The following is an 18,158-nucleotide window of genomic DNA, read 5'->3' as shown; positions in this document are numbered from 1 at the left end:
CACCAAATAACCACTTCAAAACAATTCACAGATCACAATAGATTTGCACTGGCCCGGCGGAGTTCCGTGCCTAGAGACATTGGTCCCAAAGACTGGCGCCCCTTTTGGTATTTCTTTTTATATTAATCAGTTCAAAGTACAAGAGAGTGGGTCGGGATTCACTCTCAGACTCTGCGTCCAGATGCTCTGAGAAGTGAAGCCCTCACCACTAACTTAAAGGTTACAAGGGATGCCCAAAAGCAGAGCCCCAAAAGCTTCAAATCAAAAGCAATTGCTCTCTCTCTCTCAGAGAGAGTCAAAACTTGAAAGCAAAAGCACTCTTTCTCTCTTTCTCATTGCGTAGAGAAAAAGCAAAATTTGCGTCGCTTCTCTTTTTCTTTTTTTTTTCACCCTTCACGATTTTCGGAAATTAGGGTTTCTGGCAAACATTGGGGTTTGCAGGAATTTTAGGGTTTCTGTTGTCCGCTACGTCATCACTTTGTGACATATCCCCCTCTTCAAAGCATTGTAATCGACCGCGATTACGCCTACAAAACCGACAAAAGCCATAAACCGTCTTAGCAGACACTGACTGTTAGTACCTACGTACTAGGAACACACATCTAGCACATGTACAAAATCGACAGTCACATCACAGGACATCACCAGACATTCAACATTCATTCGGATCTTAGACCATGATTTATCGGCAATGTAGCTAGCAATCACATCTAAGTCCAATCGGGACCTCATCGATGTCCGATTGACTAACCCCTATTGCAACCATGTCTATTCGAGATCAATCAGACCAAAATGTTGCAATCATTTCGGCTATCAGTTCCTGCACTCAAAAGAAGTCAAGAACAAATCAGTATCATTATCAGGAATTCCATTTCATAAAGTCATCTAGCAGAATACTGTCAGCTCTCAATATCCCTGAAGCTCAAAGAGACATCAGTGACTTTAGAATCAAAATCAAGGCATCTGTTGACAAAGGAGCGGAGTAACTCCCCTCTTGTGCATCCCACTGCACCAGATCTTCGGCCAAGCTGAAATTCTGGGTTCCGTTTAGAGTAGACTATGCTAAACAAAAACATCGAGGTAAAGTTTTCACAATCCGAGGAGTATCTGCTAGGTCCTCCTCCTCCATCCACTTCGCATCAAATGCAGGAAAGTTCTTGAACTTAACCAAGAACCGCCTTCGGACTTTACCTTTCTTCGTATCGTTATGTGCCAAAATCTGTTCAGAAACAAGGATCTCCTCGTTTTCTTCCACTTCGGATTGCTCATCAGGCTCCCCATCATCAGGCACATCACCCTTAACAGGTTTCAAGAGACTCACATGCAATGCATTGTGAATCCTCCAAGTATCTGGCAGTTTCAATCGAAAGGAGACATCATTTATCTTGTCAGTGATCTGGAAAGGTCCGTAGTATTGCATACTAAGCTTTGGAAAAAGCTTCTCCTTTCCCTTTTTCTTTCGTAGGCGTGCCTTCTCAAAACGTAAGAGCACCCAATCATCCTCCTTCAATTTCAAGTCGCGACGATGGCGATCCGCTGCCTTTTTCTGTCGTTCTTGAGACTCCTGCAAAGTCTCGCGAACCTTGGCAAAAGCCGTATCCAAATCTCGCGAATATTCATCCGCTTCAAATATCTAATCTTTCGTGCTCAGGAAGGATGGAACCTTCGCAGCACTTTCAACAATCTCACATAGCGTCTTCCCCGTCGAAGAGTATATCCTGTTATTGTAGGCAAATTCCACCAAAGGTAAGTTCTTTTCCCATTGAGTCTTCTGATCCGAGATACAAGACTTCAATAAATCTAAAATCACTGAATTGGCAATCTCAAATTGCCCGTCAGTCTGCAAGTGGAACGATGACGAGAACTGCAACTGCGTGCCAATGTTCTCCCAAATTGCCTTCCAAAACAAACTCATAAATTTGGGGTCTCTGTCGGAGACAATCGTCTCAGACGTGCTATGTAATCGGAAAATCATCGTGATTATTCTGTGTTCTCGGGAGATCAAAAATGAAATCCATTTCAATACTTTTCCAGGGTTGGGTGGGTATGGGTAAAGGCTGTAACAATTCCTGTGCCTTATGCCAGTCAAACTTGACCTTCTGGCATACTGTGTTAAGTTGGAAAATAAGCCGAGCGAGTTCAGAGACCTTTTAGATGTTGATTATGACGGGGATAGATATTTCAACCGAGAGGGAATGATGTATCTAGTGGTTCATAACCCTTTTATTGTGGATAAATGGGGAATGACTGGCACCAAGAACAAGGTAGATAACGAGCTGGCCAATGAGCCACCCAAAATGGAGAATCAAAACGCGGTACTCAAACGCACTAATGAGACAAAGCGCCTTAATACAGACAACACGTATGTGGGGCTATATAAGTTCAATAATGGAGAACAAATACTCTATTACAGATGTGACGAACCCCGCATCAAGGAACTCAATGACCGTAAAAACCTGTATGTTTACACGTACACGGAGGGGAGAAGTATTCAGGTGAGTCTCGACCAAAAGAAGTATCTCTCTACCCCTTCATGGTGGTAGCAATGCCGCCGTGACTCGTAAAAGGTGGACAGTGGCATTCAGTCATAACCTTTTCCCTCAACGGTTGTGTAACGCACAACATAGTCTTTTTCATCAAGTAGCCTTCCCGAAGGGAGTATCCAGCTACTGTCTCCCCATCCCGTATCTGTGTGAAAATATTTGCAAAATACGTATCTGTGGTATACTGATCGACCATATCCTCGAAGCTCCTATGATGTATCGCGGAAATAGCCAAATCCAACGGCTTCCGAGACAAAGCATCTACCACCACATTCTTCTGTCCTTGCTCATGGACAATTTGGAAGTGAAACTGTGACAAGATGTTCGCCCACCGCATCTGCTTTTCCGAAAGTTGCTTTTGTGACAAGAAGTAGCGCAAACTCTGATGGTCTGTAAAGACAGTAAAATCCGCTCCGAGTAGGTAGTGCCGCCACTGAGTAAGAGGATGGATCACTGCCAAAAGCTCTTTCTCATATATCTGTGCTGTCATCTCGGGCCTAGAGAACAATCGGCTCTCGTAAGCAATGACATGGCCTTCTTGCATCAAGACCGCACCCAGACTACGACCACAAGCATCACAATATACTTCAAATGACTTTTGCAAGTCCGACAAAGTCAAAAATGGTCCCTTAGTCAATTTCTCTTTCAATGTCTGAAAGGCAGTCACTTCTGTGGATCCCCACAAGAAAGGGACTCCTTTCTGTGTCAAGATATGCAAAGGGGAAGCAACCTCTGCAAACTTTTGTATGAACCGCCTGCAGTACGAACACAGTCCCAAGAAGCTTCCAACTTCATGGACATTCTTCCAATCGGGCCAATCACGTATAGTCTCTATCTTGGCCGAATCCACTTGCACTCCTGCTGCTGAGAAAAAGTGTCCCAAAAAGTGTATCTTTTCTCTTTCAATGTCTGAAAGGCAGTCACTTCTGTAGATCCCCATGAGAAAGGGACTCCTTTCTGTGTCAAGATATGCAAAGGGGAAGCGACCTCTGCAAACTTTCGTATGAACCGCCTGTAGTACGAATACAGTCCCAAGAAGCTTCCAGCTTCATGGACATTCTTCCAATCGGGCCAATCACGTATAGTCTCTATCTTGGCCGAATCCACTTGCACTCCTGCTGAGAAAAAGTGTCCCAAAAAGTGTATCTCTGAAGCAGATGATCTCTGTGTTCTGCCTCATTCTTGGAGAAAACAATGATATCATCAAAGAAAGTGCCAACAAATAGCATGTACTCTCGAAAAATCCTGTCCATCATCCAGTTAAATGTCGCAAGAGCATTGGTTAAACCAAAAGGCATCACCAAAAAACTCAAATAACCCAAAAGTCGTCCGAAAAGCTGTCTTGTAGACGTCTTCCGGCGCGATTCGGATCTGATGATATCCATTCTTCAAGTCAATCTTGCTAAAGCACAAGGATCCCTATAACCTGTCGAGTATATCATCGATCCTAGGAATCGGAAATCTGTTCTTGATGGTGATTTTGTTGAGAGCTCTATAATCAATGTACATTCTCCAAGATCCGTCTTTCTTCAAATCCAACAACAGTGAAGAGCAGTACGGTGAAGTACTTGGCTTGACAAGACCCTTTTCCAAGAGGTCTTTCACTTGGTTCATAATCTTTTCAATCTGTACTCGGCTCACACGGTAAGGTGGCCGGTTCGGTGACGTGCTTCCAGATATCAGGTCAATGGTCTCATCTTCACGCCCTCTAAAAAAGCAATCGGCATGAGTGTGGAGAAAAATCTTGGCGTTCTTTTGATCAGGTCAAAACATATTCAACCTTTATCCATCGTTCAGTTCTCTCCCAAAAGAATGAGTAAAGAAACTTAAGTTCATCAAGTACAATCTCTCAGCCCTTCATTTGTCAAAGTCGCTTTCTCGGCCCGGTAGTCAACCACGGCGTAGTTCTGGTGGTACCAAGGGATTCCGAGTAGAACGTCACTCGCGTGCCCTGAACACCCCTGTCATTGCAGACGAAGTTTGCCAATGCTCGGTGTAATGGCAACATCCCATCCGGGTGCCAGTCGAACTACCTCCGCCTGTGGCGTCAGTCTGTCGGGCGTAATTCCAAATCGAGCCGCCAATTCCAAGTGAAAAGAAGTTGGCCTTGGCTCCTTCAAAAGAGCTTCCTGATCCTTCACTTTGCCCCAAAAGCGGCAAAGTTTGTACTTCCATTCATTAGATTCGGTGCACGTCCCACGCCATGTGGTACCAGTTCTGCTTTTCTATCTGCCTTTTCTGCCACGTTCCTCAGCTGCTCTCGAACTCTCAGGCCTGTCGTCGTTCTTATCATTTTGTTCTTTCTGTGCCTTTTTAGGGCACTTCGCGGAGATATGTCCATGTTCCCCGCATCCAAAGCACTTCCCCTCTCTAATGAAGCGAGCTTTCTCCAGAGGAGTAAGCTTGGGTCGTGCATCCTTCTTCTCTGGGTTGCTCTTTTTACTTCTACTTTCATTCCCAGAAGTTTGTTCGGCTCGTTGTGTCATGGCTTCATCTGTGGGGTAGGTCAGACTGCCAGAGTGAATGGCAAAGCCCCGCTTCGCATGACTCATCAACTCCTGAATAGAAGCTGACTTCTGTTCCAAGCAGTGATCTCAGATCTCTATAGGTAGACCCGAGGTGAACCGCTCAATCTGTTCTCTGAACGAGATCTTCTTGAATGAAGAGGCGGGTAGAAAAGAGCTCCAGAATCTTTCACAATAAGCATTGATTGTATCTTTCTTGGTCATCCGAAGATGGTTCCAAGCAGCTCGTATATCTCGTTCATATTCTTGCGTCAACCAAGAAGAAATAAAAAGCTTTTTAAATTTCAGCCATTTAACTGGCGCACTCTTGTTTAAAAGAAGCGTGGACCACCAAGTACGAGCATTCCCCTTAAGGTAAGAGGTAGCTCTCCAAATCTTGGACTGCTCTGAATAGCGTCCTCCCGCGAAAGCGATGTCAAACTGCTGTATAAAAGACAAAGCCTTCGAAGCATCTGAGTATCCTGAAAAAGTATCAAACTTGATCGAGTGGCCACCTTCCTTAAACTCTCGGACGTTCTTGCTTTTATCTTCGAGAAAGTCATACTCGTTGGCTTTGTAAAAATTCTTCTTGTTCGCATAAAAGTTTCCATGATCAGAATCTGAGCTGTCTGTAGACGAGTCCTCAGTAGAACTGTCAGTCTCTGGGCGAGATTTAGCCTTCTTTGCCTTTCTCTTGCCCTTTCCGAAGCGTTGCTTCTTGCTTCGCTTTTTATCTTTTTTGTCTTCTTTGCTCGAATCCGAGGAGCTAGAAGAACTGTCAGAAGAAGAAGAAGAAGAAGAACTGGGTACTCCTTCAAATCAAACACGCTTCTTCTGCTTCTTTGCCTTGTCAAAAGTCGACTGACGACCCAAATAACCTAGAAAGTCAGTGTTTTTCTTCTGCTTTTTGCCGTGCTTTTTGGCTTTCTTATGTGCGTCAAAAAGATGAGCAATCCGTGCATCAACCACCTCTTCTAGTTCCTTCTCTGAATATTTCTTGTGAGCAGAAGGTTTCTTGAGAGTGGGTGTAGTGGTTTTCTGCCACTGTGCATGCACTTCCTGAAAAGAAGTCTCGCTCATACATTTTGCCAATTTCGGATCCTTCGCAAAACTGAGCATCATCTTTGTTGCATCGCCGATCAATTGACGACGCTTCATCTCTCTTTGCTCTGCTTGAGTAGGCAGAGGCGGACCTACTCTCTGTCTGAATCTTTGTTGTGATCCTAGACCGCATCTCCAGATGCAGGGGGAGTCGACTGATCCTTGCGTGAAGCCATAGGTGCCGCGAAAAAAAATTTGGGGATCGGATTTCCCCTAGAAGAGAAATCGGCCGTGCTCTGATACCACTGTAACAGACTTGGACACTCCAAGTCAAGAATCAAACGCGACAGCACCAAATAACCACTTCAAAACAATTCACAAATCACAATAGATTTGCACTGGCCCGGCGGAGTTCCGTGCCTAGAGATATTGGCCCCAAAGACTGGCGCCCCTTTCGGTATTTCTTTTTATATTGATCAGTTCAAAGTACAAGAGAGTGGGTCGGGATTCACTCTCAGACTCCGTGTCCAGATGCTCTGAGAAGTGAGGCCCTCACCACTAATTTAAAGGTTACAAGGGATGCCCAAAAGCAGAGCCCCAAAATCTTCGAATCAAAAGCAATTGCTCTCTCTCTCTCTCACAGAGAGTCAAAACTTGAAAGCAAAACCCCCTGCTACGCGTACCCGCCCGCTGCCCCCATTTCGCGCTGCCCCCCAGCCCGCCCGCTGCCTCCCTCTCGCACCGCCATTCCCCCCCCCCCCCCCCCCCCCCCCCCAACCGCTGCCTCTTGAGAACCCGCACATTGCCCGCCTTATCCGCTCCCCCCCCCCCCGGTCTTCTTCTTTCCTGAAGCTTCCTGCAATTGGCTCTAGTAGCACTGTTTCTTTGGGCAGTGCTCGGCGCGCTCGGTTGCAGAGTCTCTTCACCGCCCGCTTCTTCGCCACAGCAGTAGACACAGATGGAGGCTCCAGCTCCGCGACAGAGGGACTCGTCCGAAGCCCCCTCGCTCGACCCCGCTGAGCCCACCATTCGACTTGCTCTTTCGCCGACAGAGCAAGCGAGCCTAGCCGCAGAGGTAGAGCGCTTTTGCAGGCGACTTCTATCATCTGCAAGATTCTCGGCACCCAACCTAGCAGAGGAGAGCTGCGTGACCTTCTCCAAGCCCGCCTTCTCGCAGAGGTGGGCAAGATCTTGGACGGCAGATACTCGAACGAGGTTACTATCAGATCAAGTTTGAGACCTCCGAGATGGCATCCAAGGTCATCGCCATGAGTCCATTGACCATCCGAGCAACACGAACCCACTTTCGACAGTGGAGACATGGTTTCGACCCTGCTTCGGATATTCTAGTAGAGGAGGCAAGCATCCCCATCTTCGTCTGCTTTCCAGGTTTGCGGAGGGAGTACTTACCACTTTTGTCCAGGATCGGCTCAGCCATTGGGACTGTCCAGGAGACACCTCGCACGGCAGCCTCAGTAGCTGCCAAGGCGGCTGGCATTCCCTCAGTTCGCGTTTTGGTCAGAGACACTCACACGCTCCCAAAGGTTATTCTTCTGCCTCGGGTGAGTGGGGGTTGGTTTAGACAGAGTGTGGAGTATTCGGGCCTCCCAAACCAGTGCGTCATTTGTCGACAGATGGGTCATCTAGCGAAGGCCTGTCCATGGAGGAGGCCTCGACCTACACCACAGCCTCAGCCCCGGCCTGCAAGGGCTGGCCAGCAGACACAGACAGAGACAGCGCACACATGCAAAGCCACCCTCTAAGCCTGGGGCTCCAGCGGAGGAGGGATGGCAGCAGGCCCGTGGTTGAGGACAACAAGGGCCACAGCGACAGCCTGGCACTCAGAGTGGTCCTCAGGCGCCTACTCAGCAGCAATGGGTTCCCACGAGGAACCGGTTTGGTCCTCTTGAGCAGGATGAGGTCCCTGCTCCAGCCTCCACCTCAGCTTCACCCTCGACAGCCCCTCCCCCCCCAGAGTTCCCCCCCTCTTCCTCATCCTTCCCCCCGCCACCTCTTCCCCCCGCCCCTCTACCTCTGCCGCTGCTCCCGCCTCTCTTTTCCACCGCTTCCCCCTGCTCCTTCTCCCCCCCCTCCTGGTTCAGTTCCACAGTCGACCCAGGGGGCAAGGCCTTCTCCGGCTGCTAGGAGATCTCCTCTGCCAAGAGTCGCTTAGCGAGAGAGGGACAGCCTTTCTTGCGGCCCCTCTGCAGGTACAGACGTCTCCCCTTGCAGCTATCCCTCGTGGTCTGACGAGCATTGACATCCGGCGCCGATGGGACTTCTTCGACTATGACTTCACTCATTTTCTCCGCGACCCCTCACCAGACCATGAGGCAGCCTGCTTCAGGGTCCATGTTCTATTCCTTGCAGCTAGGGGGACACAGGCCTTGGACTCAGTAGTTGGCTTCTCCTTTCCCCTTTGCGGCAGGGACCAGACAGAGTAGACTCTCAACTCACTGTTGGGATGGTTGCACACACAGGTCCTAGAGTTCTCTCACCACATGGGAGAACTAGGAGTTACAGACATGCTTCAGACTTTGTGGCCACTGGCCAAGTTTGCGGCGACACCTCCAAATTCAACAAGATGTAGACACATTGTGGTTTACTTCTTGCCGATACACAGTGCTTGCCATGCTATGTATACATTCATGAGGACTCCGGGACAGAGTAGGTTGCTTTACGTACGGCTCGCTTTGCTTGGGCTTGGGCTAGGCACTCGTTGCAGTCACGCCTATCTAGAGGACGTTCGGATGCGAATTACTCCCCATCCAAGCCGGCCTCAAAGATAGCCCGTCTAGCTGCTACGGCAGCATCTGTTCTCTCGCTCCCCATGAGGATTGTCTCATGGAATGTGCAGGGACTAGATGGGCCCCAGTTTCAACGTCAGCGGAGCCGACTGCGTCAGGAGCTTCAGCGCTTCCTTGTGGGAGGAGAGATTGATCTCCTTATGCTTCAGGAGTACCATCTGTGTGAGAGGCACATTAGATGTTGTAGTCAGCTCTTGCACGGACAATATGATACTTTTTGGTCAGCTGCTTTTGGACTTGGAGGCGTCCAGGGTGGGGTATGTATGACTATTGCAAACTCTTTGCAGCAGCACGCCATTGTGGGCAAACGGATTATTGTGCTAGGCAGGGCTCAGTGGATTACTATGCAGGTTCAGGGTTGCCTAGTGGGCTTCATGAACATCTATACGCCCAATGTCGCGAGTGCTCGAGCAAAGTTTTGGTCACAGATAGTTGAGTCTCTGCCGCAGGCAGAACACTGGTGCATAGGAGCATAGGAGGGGACTTCAACATGTTGGAGGACCCTTCTAACAGGATTGGTGGTAGCCATGCTACTGTGCATGGAGTTGAGCTGGCAGCTTGGGAGAGGTTTTGTATGACTCTAAGGGTCTCGGATGTTTGGCAGCACTCTGGTTTTGTGAGGCCCCCAGACAACCTTGCCTTCTCTCGTTCGGACCGCATAGTGGGAGGAGTGAATCTATCGCGGATAGATCGTTTCTACACTAGTGACCATTTTAGTGACTTGGGAAGGACAGTGGGCATTCTGGCAAGGACTTCCTTCTCAGACCATGCACCAGTGATCCTCACAGTGGGGCAGACAGGCAGAGGAGTGGGAGCACGATGCTTCGCATCCCAGAGAGGGTCTTGTTGGACTCAGCACTCAGAGAGCGGGTAGAGGCTATCTGGACAGAGAGCTTGGATAGGCAGGATTCTCCTGCTAACAGAGTGGCCTCAGGCCTCGCTCAGATTAGCCGTTTTTTTCTCCAGGAGTCTCTGGCTCACCGGGCTGCAGCGAGAGAGGAGGAGCAGTGTCTCAGACGGGGTATTGCTTCGTTACAGAGGATGCAGGAGCAGCATCCAGACAGTCCTTGGTTGGAGGAGCAGCTACAGCAGGCTCGACAGGAGCTTGTTAGCACAGAGGAGAGGCGACATGAGTTTGCCTGCCACCGACAGGCATCTCAGTGGACCCAGGTGGGCGACAGAGTGACTGGTGCTTTCTTTGAGGCAGTGGGACCTCAGCATTCGCTTGCCAAGGTCAGTCAGTTGAGGAGGCCCGACGGGTCAGTTGCTTCTGAGCCCGAGGATATGCGTGCAGTTGCTACTGACTTTTACCGTGAGTTACTATCTGCAAAGTCCCAATCAAAGCGTCAGGATGCATGCAGGGAGCAGGTTTGGACACACATGCCTTGTCTTGTGACTGAGGAGATGCGTCAGAGGCTTAAGCTACCACTTCAGCTTGAGGAGCTGCACACGGCTCTTAGGGCCCTCCCCAGTGGTAGCTGTCCAGGTGAGGATGGGCTGACTCCCAGTTTTTTCTTGGAGTACTGGGACCTGCTTGGCCCAGATCTCTGTAGTGCTTTTCAGTACATTTTGCACACAGGAGTGATGCCTGACAGCATGAGTGAGGGCCTGATCTACCTCATTCCCAAGGAGGGTGGCTCCTTGGATGAGATTCGACAGTGGCGCCCCATCACCATCCTCAACTCAGCCTACAAAATTCTTGCCAAGGCTCTGAGTTTGAGGATTCACCGCTTCTAGAGAGCCTTATACATGGGACTCAGACAGGTTTTGTCAAGGAACGCAGTATCCTTGACAACATCTTTACTTTTTGGGAGGCTTCTGCCTTGGCACTTGGCACGGCTCCGTGGTGAGGACCTAGTGATTCTTCTTCTCGATTTTGATAAGGCATACGACAGAGTTGACTGGCACTATCTAGAGGGCACTCTACGCAGGATGGGCTTCTCAGATGCTTGGATCAGAGGGGTGTAAGCTTTGTACAGACAGGCTCACAGTCAAGTACTTTTGGCAGGAGGTAGAGGTGATCGCTTCATGCTCACACGCTCGGTCAGACAGGGCTGTCCTCTTGCCCCCTTCCTCTTTCTATTCTATGCTGAGGCGATGAGCAGGTTTTTGGTGTCGCAGCAGGTTGGTCTACGGGGCTTAGCACTTTCTATTCGGGGAGATGAGCTTCTGGACGCTGAGTTTGCCGACGACTCAGCCTTGTACTTAGATGGCCAGGAGGCAAACCTTCACAGGTGTGAGCAGGTTCTAGAGACCTTCTGTTGTGCATCGGGCGAACTGATCAACTGGAGAAAGGCAGTGGCTTTCTCGGTTGGTAGTGCTCCTGTGCCCGATTGGATGCCAAGAGAGGGTTTTAGGTGGATTCCCCCAGGGCCTGCAATCCGGTACTTGGGCTGTCAGGTTGGTTTGGACTTGTCTCCCGAGCAGCAGATTGTTCCCTGTAACAGACTTGGACACTCCAAGTCAAGAATCAACCGCGACAGCACCAAATAACCACTTCAAAATAGATCACAATAGATTTGCACTGGCCCGGCGGAGTTCCGTGCCTACGACCCAAATATCCCGGGAAGTCAGTGCCTGTCTTCTGCTTTTTGCCGTGCTTTTTGCCTTTCTTTTGCATGTCGAAAAGCTGAGCAATCCGTGCATCAACCACGTTCTCCAGTTCCTTCTCCGTATATTTCTTGGAGACAAAAGGTTTCTTGAGAGCGGGTTTCGGGAGTGGTGTTGTGGTTCTTTGCCACTCCATCTGTACCTCTTCCAAAGAGGTCTGGTTCATATATTTTGCCATCTACGGGTCCTTGGAAAAATTGAGCATCATCTTTGTTGCATCGCCAATCAATTGACGACGCTTCGTCTCTCTTTGCTCCACCTGAGTAGGCCGAGGCGGGCCATACTCTCTATCTGAATCTTCGTTGTGATCCTAGCCCGCATCTCCACATGCAAACGGAGTCGACTAATCATTGCCTGAAGCCATAGGTGCCACGGAAAAAAAATTTGGGGATCGGATTTCCCGTAGAAGAGAAATCGGCCGTGCTCTGATACCACTGTAACAGACTTGGACACTCCAAGTCAAGAATCAACCGCGACAGCACCAAATAACCACTTCAAAACAATTCACAGATCACAATAGATTTGCACTAGCCCGGCAGAGTTCCGTGCCTAGAGATATTGGCCCCAAAGACTAGTGCCCCTTTCGGTATTTCTTTTTATATTAATCGGATCAAAGTACAAGAGAGTGGCTAGGGTTTCACTCTCAGACTCTGCGTCCAGATGCTCTGAGAAGTGAAGCGCTCACCACTTATTTAAAGATACAAGGGATGCCCAAAAGCAGAGCCCCAAAAGCTTTTAAAATAAAAAGCATCAGTTCTCTCTCTCTTAGAGAGTCTTTTCTCTTTTTTTATAAAAAAAAGAAAAATTTGCATCGCTCATCATTTAAAATTTTTTTATTTTTATTGTTTTTAAATTTTCAGCCTCCGCGATTTTTGAAAATTAGGGTTTCTGGCAGAAATTAGGGTTTCTGTTGTTCGCCACGTCATCACTTTGTAACACTCCCCTTCTACTATCTATCAGGAGAAAGTTGTTACATTCGAGCTCAACACGACTTTCTTTGGATGGCAGAGTAGTAGTGGCCAACCAGGTGTTGTTGGCAGCTATGTGGTACATCACTTCTTGCTGGATCTTCTCAAGTTCTTGTATCAGCCAGGTAGAGAGACTGATCAGGAACTTCCTTTGGTCAGGACGTGACACTCAGATAGCCCGAGCCAAAGTGGCTTGGCAGGTCATCACTCTTCCTTGTTCACAGGGAGGGCTTGGGATCATTGACCCAGCACAGCACAACAGAGCCCTTCTTGGGAAGTTCATCGTCAGAGGACTTCTTCCAGGTGAGGAGCCCTGGAAGGAGTTCTTGCTACAGCGGATTCGTGCTAGGGTGTTTCAGGCAGGAGGCCCTTGGCAACCTTCGACCAGATGGATCTTTACAGAGATGCGCAGAGTTGGTTTGAGCAGGAGACGGGAGGACCGCTTCGCTGTGAGTTTGCTTCGATCTTGGGAGCTCTTGCGGCGAGGCCTAGAGCAGAGACAGCCTACTTGCACGGAGGAGCGCCTACAGTAGCCCCTTGTCTGGAACCCCATGGTTAGCACTCACAGAGGCCACTTGGTTGGTAGTCGGCCTCATGTTTCCTGGGGTCTCATGGCAGCGGTCCAGCGCGCTCTTTAGGTGACTGGTTAGAGTTCACAGGTTTGTCAGAGGAGGTGCAGGGTTTCCAGCTACAGAGCATGAGAGGGGTGCAGAGCATGTGCCAGGACATCTCAAAGGCAGTTCCAGCTGAGTGGCTCACGCCTCTCGAGCCAGTAGCACCTAGGTGGATGGGAGCCTTCACACGACTAGAGGTTCTCATCTCAGTCAGGGCCTGCTCAGAGACTGTTCCATCCCTTTTCTTCGAGCTTCAGGGTGGGGGACGCCTACAGCGAGTTGCAGTAGAGGCCCCGCAGGTCGCAGAGTGCTGTTTTCAGAGGATCCAAGTGGTTGGGCATCTGTGGGAGGACTTGTGTCATAGATCCTGACCTAACAACTCTTCAGACTGGACACTGGAGACTGTGGGCTTGGGAGTGTTGTCCATTGGCACGAGTACAGTGGGATCCTGGTGAGTGGCTCTGCAGGGATCCCTTCTCTTCTGCAGACCACCAAGGGATCCCTTCTCTTCTGCAGACCACCCAGGAGTCTCGTTCTTTCAGTGCACTGTTCGACTGGGATGTCATATACTAGCAGCACAGAGAGAGGCCCCCCCCGCTGTAGCACCTCATTGGCAGGAGGAGGGTCTCACAGCTGAGTTCTTGGCAGCCTTCTGGGAGAGGTTGTGGGACTCCAGACAGCCGAGGCGAGTCACCTTGTTTCAGTGGCTGATCGCACACAGAGCTACAGCAGTTGGGAGCTGGCTAGTGCGTAGTGGTCTCTCGGCCGCATGTGCAGCTTGTGACCATCTGGTGGAGAGTCAACGTCACTGTCTTTGGGACTGTCCCTCGGCCCAGCAGGTGTGGCTACGAGTTCTTCGACTGGTGCCTGCTCTCTCCACGGCTCGACAGTACACTTGGGGAGCAGCGGCTTGGTCCACCCTCACGGGCCCGGCACTTCAGTCTGAGCTATCTTCCACTAGCAGGATGATAGTGATGCAGGAGGGGCAACCTACACTCAAGCCTGCTACTACAAAGCTTACTCCACAAGAGTGGTGCAGTGAGAGAGAGGAGTGTTGGGAGCTCATCAGTGGCCTGACACTCTGGTTCATCTGGTGGGCCCGTTGCTTCCACATCTTTGAGGCTCGCCCTGTGCCACCAGCAGAGACTGTTCGCGATTTTTGGCTAGAGTTGATCCATACTCTAAGAGGAGAGCTTGAGGGACTACAGGGCAGCTCCGACCGCATGCTGGAGCACCAAGAGGCTTTCCTTCGACTCTGGCGTCCTGGGCCTTTTTACACCATGGTCCAGGGTGTACTCCGATGGCAGTACCGACCACCTGTGTGGTTCTTCCCTCCCCCCATTTCTTGATTCAGCCCCATTGTACATATACTGGTTTTTTCATTGGGAGAGTCTCCCATCATGGTTGTTGTAGCCCTCCCTTGAAGAGGTGGTTGTAGCCCTATGGGCAGTTTCAGTAACTAATAGAAGGATCTTTTTCTCGAAAAAAAAAAAAGAACGGAAGGCTCTCCCTTCCATAAGAACAAAAAGGAACCTTGAGCACATTATGGAGCACTCATCTTGAGAAAGAAGAACATTCATTTCGCTGCACCTTACACCTTTCTAGAATTCGGGATACAATTGGCGATCTCCCTCGACGCCGTACAGTTCGGTATCAGTACCTCACTTTGAAAAGGAGGGGATGTCACGTGACACATCCAACCCTATGTGTCCGTGGACAAGCTACAGCATGACAAGGGTTTAGTTCAGTCAAGTCAGTCTAGAATAGGAATTGATCTGGCACTTTTGTGAGTTTGTTCGTAGACCGTGCATGACCAAACACTTAGATTAGATGCATATCCTCCGGTTGCACACAGCATGATCGTCAACATTACCATCAAAATCCATCAGGCAAATTTTCCAGTGCATTAAACCTATTTTCTCTATTTTTGACATTTTTCACTTCTTTATTAAGTGACTTTTGTTGGGAACTAGGTAGGGCAATTTCGCTAAGATAATATAAAAGCAAACCAGAGTTAGCACTTTCTGGCAGAAGAGGCAACAGGAGCATTGCTCAACAGGCAACTTCTCAAGTAAGACCAACACAAGGGACCTGGCGTTTTCAGCAAGGGAAACTCAGTGATTTCAGCCCTGCCCTTGGCGATCTCAGGCCAGCGTTTTCAGCCAGAAAATTCAGCAAGAAAGAACCTCTGCACTTAGCGTGCACTTAGCGTTTTGCAGCCACTGCATTGGCGTTTTCTGCAACAGTATCACAGCAGCAAGACAACGTTTTTTTGGGCAGTTTTTCAGCACCATAAGACAGCGTTTTCAGCAGCAGCATACCAGCGTTTTGGTACAGCAGCAAGTCAGCGATTGCAGCAGTAGAATTCAGCAGATAGAAATCGCAACAGATAGCCCTTTCAGCCGTCGTCGTCGCCATCGTCTTCAAGTTAGATCTACCTTGCGTCATGGTCATAGTCTCCCGACTTGCATCAAAACCTTGTATCAGATTGTGCTATCAATAGTAGACCACTCTCGCTATCGAGAGTGGGGCCCTCAGAGGAGGGTTTGACAAATTTCCGGTGTCGTATTCTCTTCTCTCTCTATCTCTCAGTCTCAGCACCTTCACTCACAGCGTCCATTCACTTTGTTTGTGTCCATTGCACTCTCTCATTAAAGAACAGAAGGCTCTCCCTTCCGTAAGTAAAAGGAACCTTGAGCACAGTTCGGAGCACTAATCTTGAGCAAAGTTCAACATTCACTTCCACTGCACCTTACAAGTGCTCTCTTGGGGTGGAACTCAGTCACTACGCCTGGTGTGTCGTGCATTCTCTTTCAGTTCAATTGTTATTGAAGTGCTTAAAAGTTTGCTCTCTCATTCTTTATTATTGGCACATGGTGCCCTCCCGTTATAGTAGATATCTTCACGAAGGCCCTAAGAGCAAAGAAGCTAAGGTGATTCAAGCTATGCTTGGAGTATGAGAGATGGTGTTGAGCTTGAGAGGGAGTGTTGAGATATCAAGCTCTACACATGGTACCCCTGGATGACTTCGTGCCTACAATTATCACCAGCACGAGAAAGCGAACACTAGGCTCATCGCCACTAGTAATACAATTGGACTTCACCGACATGGTCTACCTACCGGGAGTGATGGCAACTTATCTTGCCAACTCACTCACTTATAATTTCACATTGACTGTTGTGCATAGTTCTTCATACGTTGTATTTCCCACTAATGTTTTGTAGAATTTATCACCCGCTTGAATAGTAAACAAGAAACAGTCCTCCATCTTGATTGTCTGTGCTCTCTTGATTGTACACATGTGTGCTTGCAAAAGCTCAAGCTCTCTCCTTCTCTCTCCTTACTGTTGGAGTTACACTACTGTGCTGCTTCACCTAGGATAGGGCATACTTGTATATGGCTAGTGTACACCTGGTTGACCACCCTATGCATCTCATAGAGGGTATGTTGTTGCATATTGTCTAGGCTGGGCTATATTGGCACACCGAACCTATTTTTTTGCCCAAAAGCAGATAAAAAGCTCTGCTATTTAAAAAATATTTTTCTACAAGCACTTGCAATAGAACTATTCCCAAAGCACGAATACTGCCACGTCAACAGGCCCGTACATCTTGCCATAACATCAGCAACCATACAGCCCACAAATTACTGTGAATCTACAAAACCTGGGCTAGGATTTCGGTGCCAGATTTCAGTGCTCTGCTGGCTTTGCTCCAATTGTGCAAGGACACCCAAGAAAGACACAACCTTCTCTTACCAATCAACCATTACAGCCACGAACACTCATCCCCGTGCATCAAGGTGGATCCCCAAGATGCCAATGAGTTAATCTACGTCAACTATATTACAGCAACCTCCCCACAAATCTCTCTCCATCAACAGCACAAAATCTTCTTTGTAACACATATTTTCAGTTGTTTTTTAATTGCAGTGATTAACCGACGTGGAACATTTTTGGAGAGTCGTATTGAAAAACACGTGCTTTTAGTTGTTGCTGGTCCATCAAAAGCTATAAAAGTGTGGCCATATTGTCAGTTGTAAAACCAGATTGGGTGGCCTATTCGAGCAGAAAGCCGTTGTAACCATCTCAAAGACTAGAAAAAGAAAGAACTACCTCCACGGGTGCCTACCCAAGGAGGAACTACACCTCCCTTGCCTCTTGTAGGTGTTGTTCAAAGATAAGTATTTGCAGATAAAGTGTTGTTTGAAGTTTTTCCAATTCTCAAAAGCCTCTTTGTGAAGTGGCAATCAGTTTCAAGCTTCCCAAATTAACGGTAAAACGAATGTGACAAAGTAGAGGCAACATCACATTCACCACACAAAACACATAAACACAAGTTTCAACGTCTGCATTAGTTCTACTCATGAAGCACTGTGAAAGAAATAAGCTCATGCACTATCAATCAGGATGTCCGGCAAACCTTGAATGGGGAGAGGAGAATCTGCAAAGTGGTAATCTGCAAGGGAGTAAGCGGGCCCCAAGAAGAGAAGAAGCCACAGAATCCACAGAGGCAAACGGGTGCAATAATGACCCATCCCTTCGAGCTTCTATCGTCTTGGTTAGGCTTGATCAAGGCGCCCCGAGCTCATGTGTGCGAGTCTCTTTTACGAATGAAAAGAAAAGATTCCGAAGCCTTGGGCAATGCCCAACCGCCTTACCTCTCGTGCGAATAGCCCCTTATATAGTGCCCTGTTTTGTGTGGCGTGGTTTTAAACCGGGGTGTTCATTAGAGCATGGTCACACGAGGCTTAGTTCAGTTATTGATAACTATGCCAACTATGCCCAGACAAAGCATTAAATGAATAACTAAGCCTCGTGCATGGTCACTCGAGGCTTAGTTATTCATTCATCCTCCCAACTATGCCTTGAACTTCACAACTATGCCAAAATCGACATAGTTACAAAGGGTAGGTTTAGTAACTCATTCAGTGCTCCTTTTTGCGTGTGACCAAGAATGAGGCTTAGTTATTTGTTCAAATAACTGATAACTAAACCTCACATGACCATAGCCTTATAAGTTGTCACACGAGATGATGTGGTTTTAAATTGGGTGTTCATTATAAGTTGTC

General features: G+C 48.5%; 1 protein-coding gene across 1 annotated transcript in view; it reads right to left on the bottom strand.

Moving 5' to 3' along the window:
• The window catches only part of LOC147460313 (uncharacterized), a 42,414-nt gene extending 24,672 nt beyond the window's left edge, over nucleotides 1-17,742 (bottom strand). The window contains exon 1 of the mRNA XM_086511396.1: nucleotides 17,510-17,742. Within this exon, the coding sequence (XP_086367522.1) occupies nucleotides 17,510-17,624 (115 nt within the window). The 5' untranslated portion in view covers nucleotides 17,625-17,742. The remainder of the gene's footprint in view (nucleotides 1-17,509) is intronic.
• Nucleotides 17,743-18,158: the final 416 nt, after the last annotated feature.

This window comes from Adiantum capillus-veneris, chromosome 4 (assembly GCF_014529385.1).
Source record: "Adiantum capillus-veneris isolate H3 chromosome 4, ASM1452938v2, whole genome shotgun sequence".
NCBI lineage: Eukaryota > Viridiplantae > Streptophyta > Polypodiopsida > Polypodiales > Pteridaceae > Adiantum > Adiantum capillus-veneris.
The sequence above is the reverse complement of the archived record's forward strand: the minus strand, read 5'-3'. Positions and strand labels throughout refer to the sequence as shown.